The following is a 14,208-nucleotide window of genomic DNA, read 5'->3' on the forward strand; positions in this document are numbered from 1 at the left end:
ATATCTGGGACTCATGCTCGGATGACTTTGTGGCCTTTTATGAATTTGTTTCTACAGACCAACGCCCGAATTATGTGTGGGACTCATGTCTAGATGGCCTTGTGGCCTTTTATAAATTTTTTTTCTGTAGACTAACGCTCAAATTATATGTGGGACCCATGCTTGGAAGGCCTTGTGATCTTTTATAAATTTGTTTTCACGGACCAACGCCCAGATTATATGCGAGACCCATATCCGAATGGCCTTGTGACCTTTGTTCTTGTCTCCACGCTTTCATCCATCCAACAATCTTGACTTTTCTATCAAAAAATAAAAAGAAAAGAAAAAAGTTTGAAGAATGCATCCTAATTTTATAATATTTTCAAAAATCACAAATGTTTCTCTAAAGATAAAATAAAAAACTCGATCACCTGACTTGACCAATTTCAAAACTTGAAGTTTGACTCAGGAGCTGAACATATGTGATATTCTCCTTATTGTCACCCATATTAACACTCAGTCCTCCTGCAATCACATGAATAACTCCCTACATGTTCATTGCCAGGGGTGATTTCGGGAATTGTTATCTCGAGCTCAGCCCTCCTATCTTTTCTACTCTTTCTGATGAATTTTTAAAGTGTGTCGTTCCCTACTAACCTTTCAATCTCATCTTTTAATTGCCGGTACTCCTCCGTTATATATCTGTGGTCTTCATGAGAATAACAATACTTGGTCCTATCTTGTTTTCAGCTTTCTTAGGGTTAAGTTTGAGAGGTCACTAGATCCTTTTGTCATTTTTTCTAATCCATATTAGAATATGCGTTCGTAAGTCATTAAATGGTGTATATTTCTTATACTTACCTCGACTATTCCTTCCTTGGGAGACTAGGTAACTTCTGTAGTCTCCCTTATACACTTATTTCTCCAGCTTTTGGCCTTGCTTCTAACCCATCCTTTTGTCCTCTTCCCGTCCTTCTTGGCACCTTTGGGTAGCCCCTATCAGCTTTTAGCCAGTGTCATTGGGAATATCATCTGATGGCTCCTCTTCCTTGGACTTGTCCTTTCCTTTGGACTGAGTCTGAATTGCCTCTGTCCGAGTCGTTGAGGTCTCCACGGAAACTTTCTCCCTCCCCTGGGAGCCATGAGTGACACCTCTTTCCGAGCTTTATATTGCTTGAAAATAACATGCAATCTTCTAACATACTGGAGCATTTGCTTGATGCTCAGAATATTGAAATTTGCCTCGTTGACCATAGAGAGTGTATTTTATTCACTATCAGGAGTGGAAGAAATGATAGCATCCTCATCGGTAGCAACCTTAGCAGCAGCTCATGAATTATTGGCCATTTCTAAAGATAAGAGACTGGTTTTAATCCAAATGAACAGAGAGAATTTAATGAATTTTCTGATAGCGGAATCAAATGATGTTGCTGAAGCCAAATTGACGATGTGGCCGAAATGGAGTTGTTGTGAGTAGCTAATCCTATAAGACAGAGAAGGTGAGGTGGTGGGTGTCCACGGCAGCCACTCTGACGCTCAAGTCAGTGTGCTGAAGACAGGGCAACTGTAATGAATTACTTAGGACTTGAGTAGTGTGAGATAATATCGTACCTTTGTCTTTGTGATCGTTTTCTTTTTATACTGTAAGAAAATAAAGATAAATATAGCATTTTCTGATAATCCGATGATGATATGGCTGACTCGTTGGTAGAGGATCTTCACAGACTAATTGGTCAGGAATCCCGTGATCATAGGCGTAAAGAGGATCTGTTGGATTGTAACTGTTTAACGATAACTTTTTTATGGAGTTTTACCTTAAATTTGAGAGGGTGAGTCTATCCATCCTGTATCCGACCTGTCTTGAGGTAAACTTGAAGCACCCGAATCTTCTTATGATGATGATTTACTATTTCTTTTGAATGAGTCTTATATAACATCAGTTTTATTTCACTTTTATTTTTATTAAATATATAATATTTTAAAGTAAAATTTTATCATTTATTTTTCTGCTTTTTAATCGTATCACATAAATAAATATTATGGTTGAAGTAAGTAAATGAGATAAAAAGTTAATTTAGTCAAACTAAAAAATAATATTTTGATATAATTTAAATGATTTAGTCATTAGTACAAAATTTTAAAATATATATGAAAGCCGAGTAATGCCTAGGCCCTTTAGTTTAGTAGCTCAACAATGTATCTTGTACTTCATCTCTGGAGTTTCCTGGCTTTAAAAATAAAGAAATGGGGATCTAAGTATCGAAGCTAAAAGATTTCAAGGCCGAAGATAGGCTGAATTTGTGGCGTTCACCGACTTTCACCGTGGCTTCCGTCCACGGATTATAAAAAATTTAAATAGTATATAATAATTAGTATAAAATTATTAAATAATTTAAATTAATTATTTTATATTCAATTAAAAATAAATATAAAAATTATTTGGATCGATTTGAGTCAAACTGATTTAAAATTAATCAATAAATTAAGCTTAGTTTGTAAATTTATAAAATATAAATTTGATATGACATTGAAAGGAGTGAAAATCATAGGATTGAATTAACAAAAAGCAATAATGAATGGTAATAATTGAAAAACATTAATCAAATAATGAAGCATGCGGAGTAAAGCCAATGATTTCTTTGTCATGTTTACAGTGTCATAAGGTCAAATCATTTAGAAATCCCCAATTTGATTTCAATTATTTCTGAATGAAAACCTTATTAGAATATCCTATAACCTAATTTCATCTTCATCCTATAAATACACATGGTATAAATTATGAACACTCATTTCTAATGCGTATAAGCTATGAAGTGTGTATGATTATATATGTAAAAAACAAAAATTAGTAAAAATTCTTACAGAAAAGGTAATAAAAGAGAGAGAATGATAAGACAGCTTTAAGAGACAAAACGTGGTAAAAGCAAACATCTTAGGTTTTGGGAAGAAGATGATCCTTCATCATTACCATCAACATATTTTCATTATAATGTCTACTCCTAATCCATTCTCTCATTGCCCCACTCTTTTTTTTTTTTTTTTTGAATTGCATCATTCATCCTCTCCAACTCTTTCTTCACTTTAGAAACATTTTCTTTTCCATTCTTTTTCTTTCTCTTTTTCCAGGAAACAAGGAACAGTTCTGTACTATTCTAGTCCTAGTCAATGTTCTTCTTCAAAATAATTAAATTATATGCACATTATTATATTTAAGAAAAAATAATAAACAAAAGGGTAGCTTCAGATTTTTCTTTATTAAAAAAGAAAATTAAAAAAAAAAGTGTATTTTTGATATTACTGTCATGCAATAAGCCATGCACATACTTGAAATGAGGAGAACAATAATGTAATACAAGCAATGATACTCCATTTATAAAAAGACTCAATGCCCTAATTATTTTCAATATTCATTTATTATGGAATCCAATGAAATTTCAAATAATTACTATGAGGGTCTTAGATATTCATCATCGACCGTCCTCTAGCTTTCAGGTTTTTTTTTTTTTTAATTTATTTTTTTTTTTAATCTAAATTTTTTTACCAGATTTGATTAATACCCATTGCTTTTGAGTCCACATAATAATGTCACAAAATATTTTCAGATAAAAAAAGCCCTAATTTCCGCAGATTTTTTCTTTCATTATCCACAAAATCTGTAGATACACCCCACTTCAATTCTTTCATCATTAATGTCATTCTAAATTTTTTATAAAAAATATTATTTTAATAAATTTTATTTTAATTAAAAATTAAGAATCGAAGAAGTAATCTTGAAATTTTTTAAATTTATTAAAATATATTTAAGATTAATTTTATAAATGCTATTTTAATAAGTTATATATATATATATAAAATTTCCAGACGAGAATAAATCAATAGAAATTAGTTTTATAATATAAAAAAATTAAACAATTTGATTAACAGTAATATTTTTATTATTATTATTTGTCCTTAGATTAATATGCAATATTAGGTTGGAATAAAATGTTAATATAGATTAAGATAATTTATTATATTTTTTAAAAATATGAGTTTGTAATATTATATTTTAGAAAATAAAATTATTATTTTATTTTATTTTTGTTGACCATCCAATTATTATGATAATATTTGTAACCGACGAGGAAAATGATAAAAGAATTAAAAACTCATTAAATGCCATTCATGACTTTCTGGCCAAAAATAAAATAATAATTTCCATAATTTATGAATAATCCATCCTTATCTTTTTTTGATTTTTATCTATTTATTTTAGCCAACCATTAACTTAATGAAAAAGAAATGCTGGCATTTTCTATTTCTTAATAAATAATATTATATATATAAGAAAGAAAAAAAAATCAAGAAATTAATTAGACTCTTGTGATGCTATAATAAAATGATTAGATTTTGGTCTACATTTGTTACACACAAAGAAAACCCATTAGTCTCTCCTGGAGAGTGAGGAGAGACAACATATATTCATTACAAATTTCTTTACCAAACACTGTCAACAAACCTCAAAAAGAAAAATTAAGTTAAAATTACAAAAAAGAAAAGGGAAAAAAAAAAAAGAAAAGAATTATACTAGCCAGGCCCAGCAATCCCATCCCATGTACAAAACCCACCAACTCCTTGCTATTGTAAAGAAAATATTATAAAGGAAAAAGAAAATGAAGGAAAAAAGAGGATCACCTTTTCTTCAAAAATGGTATTAAATCTTCAAGGTGATTTCCTATTTTGTAAGCCAATATCATTGTGTCTCCTTGAAGGGCCAGAAGTGGGAATTGGTAAATGTCTGGGCAAGAAATTGAAGAAATGGCCTTTGTACTGCTGAGACTTGGGGACGTTGATATTGAAAACGTTGGTGGTTCTTGATGCATGAGAATAACCAAGAAAGAAAATGAACAAGAATAAGATCCAAAGGAATAGAATTAAGGGTCTTGAACATTGAATCTTCATGGAAAAAGAAAACTGACACAGCTGCTGATGATCACACAGATGAAGAAGAAGAAGAAGAGGTACTAGATAGAGTGCTCGTGGGTTGTTTTGATGAGAAAAAGGTGGTGATGAAAGCAGGAAAGGTGGCGAATTGAATTCAGAGTTAAGTTTGTGTGTAGAAGATGAGAGAGAGAGAGAGTTTTAAAAGAAATGAGATGGTTCCACAAGTAGAAGCTAGAAGTAGAAGTAGTGATGTGGAGGGCAGAAAGTTGAGAACCAAAAAGGGTTGATAAAAAGCTTTTGAATGGGTCTTATGGAGATAAAAGAAAAGAAAGAAAAGATGTAAAAGCAAGAAGAAGAGGAAGAACAATGAGCAGGAAGAAAAGAGATTTTCTTTCTTTCTTTCTTTCTTTCCTTTCTTTGTCAAATGGCAAGAAAAGAAAAGCAAGGAAAAATAAAAAAAGAGAAAAGGAAGAAATGAAGGGAAGGGAAGGTTGTGTAATGTCATCTTTTCTTGTGGTTAGGTGAGTGTTTGGTCCCACCACCCATTAATGCCCCACAATAATAAGGAATAACAACTGTTGCTTCAGGCATCCACAACAGGAAAGCTTGTATAGTCTGTTTGTAATTGAAAAAACAACTTTTTACAAATTATTTTTTTTAATTACATCTAAATTAGTGTTTTTCATGTATGTATTTGTATTGAATTTGATAATCAGAATGAATATTATATGCATGGAACTTTTGCCGAGGGACAAGAGTGTGTATGTGGAAGAACAGTAAGTTAAAAAAAAATCTGACAAGCTTTTTCATCTACATGTACACGTACAATTACCTTTATTCCTTTATTCTCAGTCTCCATCACCATACTGTTTCAACCTTTTTACAAGGTAGATGGTGAGAGATGGAAGGATTGGGAGGCCAATGTAAAGGGTGGAGCTTCATTTAATTGTAGTGTATGAGAAAAGGGTGCAAGGAGTTCGTAGGAAGGTTCCCCATCAGATTTTTTTCTTTTTGGATGAAAAGGCCACCTAAGTTTTCAATGTTCAATGGAAAATGCTAGCAGGAGCAATAAATTTTTGTAAATTTTAGTCTATGGTTTTGAATTACTGCTAATATTGATGACTTTGTTTGGAAGTTAGACAAGTATTAAATTTTATTTTCCAAACAATATTGTCTTGTTTTGAATCTCAATTAAAATTGACTACATTCAAAATTATATATTTTTGTATTGTTTAAACATTTTGACACTTAGAAAAATGGGTTAGTGAAAAATATTTTTTTTATCAACAAAAAGTTAAGATAGTTTTTCAACCCTTTTGCTTCCAAAACTCATAATTTGACATTGAAGATGTTTTCTAGAGGTTGAAGTTTCTGTATTAATGAGTTGATTGAATATTTATTCTCTTCTTTTTCTTGATCTAAAAAAATAATCCATTTCTAGAAACTCCCATATTTTCTACTTTGTGGAAAATAATTATCATGGGTTCATCTCACTTCTTTTTTTTTTTTTTTCTAAGCTGGAAGAAAATTGAAGGAAAATAGATTTGTGTTTAGGGTTTATGTTGAAATGGGTCCCATGAGATTCAATAAGTAGAAACCCAGGCCCATTGTGAGTTTGGCCTCAACTTGGTCTTTTTTTTTTTAATAACAATATAAATAATTATTATTTACAATTTAAAATTATGACTAAATTTTAATAATAATATAAATAATTTTCTTCATATAAAAAAAATATCCCTATAATAATATACATAATTTTCTTCATATAAAAAAAATACCCCTTTGCCCTTTTCCGTTGAAAAGGAGTGGGTGACACTTACCTTCCAAAATTTAACTACCATTTCATTTGATTGGTTTGATTTAAAATTGAATCAAATTGAATAAATTAAAAATTAAATTTTAGTACTTTTAAAATTTGAATCGCATTAATTTTATTGAGAAATTAAATCGAATTAAATCAATCAGTTCGATTCGATTCGATTCAGTTCGATTTGATCAATTTCTATTTTTAATAAATTTTTTTTTACACTTTATTTTTAATATTTTAAAATTTAATTAAACCATTTTAATCTTAATATAATTTAATCTCTCTGCATTATTGAAAATAATATATTATTATCATAAATCAATTCGATTTAATTTTTAAAATTTTTTTAATTAAAATGAATAAAAATAAAAAAATAAAATTTTTAAAATTAAAAATCAAATCAAAATAAATAAAAAATTAAATTAAAATTTTAAATTAAATCAATTCAATTAATTTTTTAATTTGAATTCAAATGCTACTCACTCTTAACCGTTACTCATATTTACGAAATAAAATGCAAATTGGATAATTACAAAATATTTCAATTGTTTTTTTTATTGAAAAAATAAGAAATTAAATTGGTGAAATTAGAACCTTGACCCAATATAAAAGTTCATACCCTACTACTGAATTAAAACATGAGTTAAAATATAAAATTTAAAGAATTTATAATTGTCTGAATTAAGACTTTCTCTTTACTTTTAAAAGGTCACCATGTCCTTCCAAAGGTACATATGTATAATTAGGAATAGTACAGCAAAAGTAGCAGAGATTGGATTAAAGCCTTCTAAGACTGCCCCTCTGATTTGACAGTGTTGGACAAATTTAGAACTCTCTGCTACTCCTTGTTGTATGGGGTAAACCAAAACATGAAAAAAGGTGGAAAATTATTATTTTTATTCCTTTTTCAGCTTTTTCTTATCTGTAAAATTGTTTTTTTTTTTAAAAAAAAGGCAAAAGATTGATTATATCGGGCCGGCCAGAGTACTATGTTGGATCAAAATCCAAACCGATGTTTCAATTCTATGATTAGAGTTTGAGAGATAAAAAATTATATGTAATGTAATTTAATTTATTTTACATACACAATAAATAAAGATATGCATGTGTTATTTCACATTGATTTGCAGCATAAATTTATTATAAAATATAAAAGTTAAGTAATTTTATTTATTTGAATTAATTTTTTAAATGGAATTAAATCGATTTTATAAATTTAATATTAGATATAGACTTCATCAATTGTTCCTTTTTGAGGTAAAATTAAATTTAATTCATTTTATATGATTTGAGTGATCCGAAATTTTTAAAATTAAAAATTAAACTAAATTAAAATAAATAAATAAATTAAACTAAATTTTTAAATTAATTCGATTTAATACAAATAAATAATTTTTTAAATCATTAATAATATTTTAGTTTTAAAGTTAAAATATTTTATATCATTTGAGATTCTCACATTATCACTTCCCTCGAAATTAATTACCAAGAAAATACTTATTTAAATCAATATTATATATGATTTAAGATATAATAATTATAATAAAACTCATACCACACCCATATATTTATTTAATTAATATTTTAAATGTGTGTTCTTTATCTCTCATACTTAAAATTTATTTTTTATACTTTTAAGAAGATTTAAATTTAAATTTCTTCATTTATTTATTTAATATATTCACTTTCATAATTAAAAAAAAATATTATATCTTATTTGGTAATTCATTAATTATACTCTATTATTATCTTTTATTTTTATATTAAAATTTTTATATATATATAATTGATTGGACAGCATTACTCCTACCACTAAGGGGAAAAAAAAAAAAATCATGTCCACTAGTAGTGCGTTAGTGACATAATAGGCACAAATAGATATGGCATCTTACATTTTAAAAATAAAAAATATATATATGTTTTGAAATTAAAAAGGAAATAATATTGTTAATATTTAAGATTCAAAAAGCATTCAGAAATCAGCTCGCACATAAAATATATATATATTTTTTTGCAGACAATTATTTTAATATAAGTTATAAACTCTTGATGTTCATTAAATTATTTTTAAAAAATAAAAATTGAAAAAGTACACTTGTCTATATATTAGAATAATGGGTGGGAATCGGATTATATTTGCCATTTACAGTGACCTTAAAATTATTATTAGTTTTTGACCCTTTTATTCTTGATTTTTTTTAGCAATAATTATAAAAAAATATTGATAAAAGGCAAATTAAGTGATATGAACAAAGTAGAGAAGCAAGTCCAGATAAGAAATTTGAAAAATTAGGAAAATTGGAGTTTGAAACGGCAAATAAATTGACGTATGGATCACATTCGCTTAACCTAATTTGACTTTGAGAAGATCAAATAGATTAGGTTTGGCGAAAATGCTTGATTAATTCTAATTAAACCCGCAAGTCTTTCTTACTCATCGCTGCTACTACGTAGTAATAATTAGGAGTTACTGCTCAACTACATTTTTTCCCTTGTATTTATTAGAGCAAATTCAACTATTTACTCATTATTAACCATGAGAAGCCTTCAATGATGTAAAAACCCATCGATTTCAATCTCAATGGGGCATTGCATGTCACATCATATTAATTTATAAATATAATTAAATATTATTCGTGTATTTAATTAGTCTAATATAATATTATAAAAATATTTTAATTTAAATAGTAGTGGATTTATTATGGTCGAAATTTATATTGAATGTATATGATTTCAATTATAGTTATGATAAGAATTAAACTTGTGAAGCTTCTATTGCAATTCTAATTTGGAATCAGAAATAATGGAATTCAATCTAATTATTAAAATGAAATGATTGAAGATAAAACGTGAAAAAATGATGGTAACTTTAAAAAAAAAAATTATGGGTAATAATTAGTATAGGGGAAATGCTTTCGGTGGTATTGGAACTGTAATCATAACTCTTACCGTGGGGTTATTGTCATATGATTATATCTCTCGGGCCTTTGTCTCCTCTTTCACACGTACTCCAGCTTAACCTTCATCCATTTGCAGACTCTGTCTAAATATGATGCCTTCGATTGGATGAGAGCTTTTTCACCTTTTTTTTTATTATTATTATTTCAAACAAATTTTTTTAATCGAACAATAATAATAATTTATTTAATTTAATAAAATTCAAAATATAAATATTTTACTTTTAAAAGATAAAATCAAGTAAGTATTAATTTTAATATAATAAAATATTTAAAAAATACTTTATTAAATTATTGAATTTAAAAAAAAAGTTTACGTTTTAATTTTAATATAATTTTATGATAATTTACCCATTTTAGAATTGTAAATTACAAAAGTGCCCCTTCCACACAATGATTTTTCTCTTTTCTTTGTCTACTCAACGTACAAACCCTGCAATCGGACGGACCAACCAATCCTATCGTGGACCCCTCACCATCCACACGTTCCCCTCCTCCATTATACGCATTTATTTCAATACACCATCCTCCACCCGTGCACCTTTCATCGATCCATCATTGAAAATCACACATCTATTAATCCAACGGTTCTCCTTTAATGAGATACAGTCCACAAATTACACGCGCAAGCACATAGAAAAAGATTCCCCCCCTCCGCCAACTAAAGAAGCAAACCTTCATTTGACCAAAGACCAAAGCCAAACACGAATATTACTAAAATAACATTAAATTCCATGTGAGAAAGTAAATGCTTACGTCATTATACCTTTGACTCTCTCTCTTTCTTCTTTAAACCCACCCCACCTCTCTGTTCCTCCACCTCCACCTTCGCCCTTTCTCTCTTCCACTCTCTGCTTTCTCTGTACTTGCTCGCCGAATTTCTCTCTTGCCGAACCAAACAATGGTCTGGGATGATTTGCATATAACGATTCCTAGCTTTTTCCGGTGTCCGATATCACTGGACGTCATGAAATCCCCAGTCAGTCTCTGTACTGGAGTCACCTACGACCGCACTAGCATCCAGCGGTGGCTCGACAATGGAAATAACACTTGCCCTTTAACCATGCAGGTCCTCAGGAGCAAAGAGTTCGTCCCCAACCATAACTTACAGCGACTCATCAAGATCTGGTCCGACTCGGTTCAGCACCACAGCAGCCATCGAGTTGACTCAGCAACTAATTCAGTTCCTTCGCAGGATGAAATCAAGTGCATAGTTAAGGACATTGAAACGAAGAAAGAACCGGATCGCTGTTGTTTCGATTCTTTATCGAAAATTCTGTGTTTCGCTGAAGAATCGGTGGAGAATCGGGAATTTCTAGCAAAATTGGACGGATTCTTGCCAATGCTTGTTGATTTTCTCGGCGATAATAAAAGTGTTGACTTCATTGAGCAAGTAATCAGGGTTCTAGAATTGATCTTAATCAAAATCGGGGTCAATAAGCAGTTAATGACATTGCTACTGAAGAACAAAAATGTCGATTGCTTGTCCTCGCTCCTTCTCGTTCTTCAACAAGGAAGGAGCGTACACTCGAGGATCGGATCTGTCAGAATTCTAGAATCGATCGCCACGGATACAGAATCGAATTTGCTAATCGCCGAAAAAGATGGATTACTTTCCGAATTACTAAAATCAATCGGTCTAGAAACCGATCCGAGCTTGATCGAAGCGAGCTTATCATGTCTAATTGCGATTTCAAAGTCGAGACGTGTCAAAGTGAAGCTAGTCCATCTCAAATCAATTCCAAAATTGAAGAGCATTCTAACGGCAGAGCCAAACAAAGGAGCTTCAAACTCGATCACAGAGAAGGCGTTGAAGCTGCTCGAAACGGTGTCGTCCTGTAAGGAGGGAAGAGTAGAGATGTGCAGTGACGCAGCGTGCATAGAAGCAGTGGTTCAGAAAGTGTTCAAAGTATCAGTAGAGGCGACGGAACACGCAGTGACGATACTATGGAGCGTATGTTATTTGTTTAGAGACGGGAAGGCGAGAGAGGCGGTGGCGAATAGTAATGGGTTGACGAAAATATTGTTGCTGATGCAGAGTAATTGCTCGCCGGCGGTGAGGCAGATGTCGACCGATTTGTTAAAGATTTTTAAGGTGAATTCCAAGTCTTGCCTTTCCAGTTATGACACCAAGACGACTCATATTATGCCCTTTTGATTCCATGCGTCATGGGATGGGATATATGCTAAAATTTCACTTTTCCTTTAAATTTTTCTTTCTTTTCTGTGCAAGAAATTGAGAGATAGTGAATATAGAGAAACAGATTGTAAATCTGAAAGGAAAAAGATTTTGTTAGTGAATATAAGAGAGAATCAAATTCGTATGATTTCTTTTTGTTTGCTCTGTAAATCAAAAGCGAAAACATAGAGAAATTTGAGTAGAAATACAAAAATCAATACAAGTTGTTATTGTTCTTTGCTCAAGTTGTGTTGAATTTTGCCTTTTTCTTTATCTGTTCAGTATCAGACTTTCGTTTTCTTGGATTAGATTCATTGGTTCTGTCACGTTCATCATATATTCATATTAAAATTTAATATAAGGGGTTGACACCCAATTTGAGTCCAAATCTAAATATGATAAATTGGACTAATTATTGATAAAGAAATAACTGAACTTTAAATACCACTTGTGTAGTTCTACATTACGTAGTATTTAATCTCCAACTCTAATATATCAAGTAAATTGATCATATATCAATAGTGAGAAAGAGAAACACCTCTCTAAAAGATCTACAGAGAAAGCGCTCTTAAGTGCCTCATTCTGTCATTTTCCTCTTGAATTTCACCGAGCTCTTGTCTGTTGGCTTCCTTTACCCTTCTGAGGAGAGGAAGCCATGATTCAGTTTTGCTCTTAGGAAGGTTGTCTTCTCCACGGCCTTCTGATTGGTGTATATTGATTTGCAATGGTCAGTGGAATAGGTACCGAAACTTTTCAACCTTGATGCGGCCCTTCTATGGTTACATGAGACTACAACTGCCATGGCGCTGATAAACTTCTTGGACTCTTTAATAATAAAGAAAGATTGATCATGGTATAATTTGAAATTAAAATGAGTCTAATTTAAAATAATTTCTTGAAAATTTAATAATTAAATTAAATTAAAATTCATCTCAAACTTATGACTAGATAGAAAATTAAGGAGACAACTCTAATATTCCTGATTTTAAATTGAAACCAGTTCAAATAAGACTGGTGCCTACCCCCAAGCTATAGTATATTAAAATCAACTGTGTTGAATATATGATCTGGCATTGCAATTCAAAGAAAGACACAAACTTTGACTATAAAACCGACTTTGTATCAATAGAAGAAGAAGCAAGTAAACAAACAAAGAAATTTCAAAGTAACTAGAGTAAGACAGAGAGACAAAGTGCCGCACTTGTTGATTAATTAAAATTTTGTTTGGTTACAGAAAGGAATGAGAAGGACTGGAATCACAATCCCAAAAGAAATCTCTTAAAAAGAGAGAAAGATTAAGATACACACAAACATGAGGTTTGACCATTCTCATGAACACCAATCTCAATCTTAATCTTAATTAAAACCCACTTAAAAACAATACCCAATTCTTGTTTTTTTCTTGTTGTGGGCTTAAAACAGCAAAGGATTGGTTGCTATATGCATATAAAAAGTTGGGAAAGGATGGTTCTCTAAGCACTTAGAGTTAGGTCCTTTTCCTTTTTTCAAGCTTTATGCATTGGTGGGGGTGGGTTTAATTTTATACTTAGATTGACTATAAGAGAAGTGGATTAATTAATAATTAAATTTGATTAATTAGCATTTAAAGAAGTGATTAAGAAATGGGTGTTTGATATTTGGAGGGTTGCAAATTGTTGATTGTTGTTTAGTGGAGATGTGACTATTCTTGATGGGGTGGTGATGTTGGGTCAAAATGAACATCTCATGTGAACTTTGCTTTTTAATATTTGATTGATGATGAAATAGCTTCTTGTATTCTTTAGTATTTGTATTGTACCTCTTGAATCAAATTAAAGCTAATGGGTATTGGATTTTCTAAGTGGGACTTTACATCATCATCACCACCATTCATAAAAAATATATATTATATTTATAATTTAAAAAAAATTATGTATTTTTGAGGTTGATAGAATCCTAAAATAGGGCTTCATTGAGGATTCTTTGATGTTGCTAAAAAGAGTGTTTTAAATATTTTAATTAGAAGTTATTAAAAATGATTCTAAATTAAATTTAATATTTTTTAATTGTACAACTTTAAAAATAAATAGTATTCTAAAAAAAATACTTTTCCAATTTTAATTAAATATTGAATTTTAAAAAAATTAATATTTCAATTTTAATTAATTTTATCTAAATTTAAATTCAAATTAGGTCAATTGTGCTTGGATACCAGACTAAATCATGGTCATCTCTACTCACATGATGTCTTGTTTTGTTTTTGATTTCTTGGATGTCTCTCTCAACAAGGATTGAAAGAAACAAGTGATGTTAAATCACTTAATGATTTGGGCTTGTTTGTTTTTCTTGTTCCTTTGCCTTCTTGCTAATATATAAAAGAAAAA

General features: G+C 30.1%; 1 protein-coding gene across 1 annotated transcript; it reads left to right on the forward strand.

Moving 5' to 3' along the window:
• Positions 1-10,462: 10,462 nt before the first annotated feature.
• On the forward strand, positions 10,463-12,090 carry LOC110627293 (U-box domain-containing protein 28). The gene has a single exon (XM_021773554.2). It carries the CDS (start codon positions 10,568-10,570, stop codon positions 11,822-11,824), a length of 1,257 nt encoding a protein of 418 aa, XP_021629246.1. The 5' UTR covers positions 10,463-10,567; the 3' UTR covers positions 11,825-12,090.
• Positions 12,091-14,208: the final 2,118 nt, after the last annotated feature.

This window comes from Manihot esculenta, chromosome 12 (genome assembly GCF_001659605.2).
Source record: "Manihot esculenta cultivar AM560-2 chromosome 12, M.esculenta_v8, whole genome shotgun sequence".
Lineage (NCBI taxonomy): Eukaryota > Viridiplantae > Streptophyta > Magnoliopsida > Malpighiales > Euphorbiaceae > Manihot > Manihot esculenta.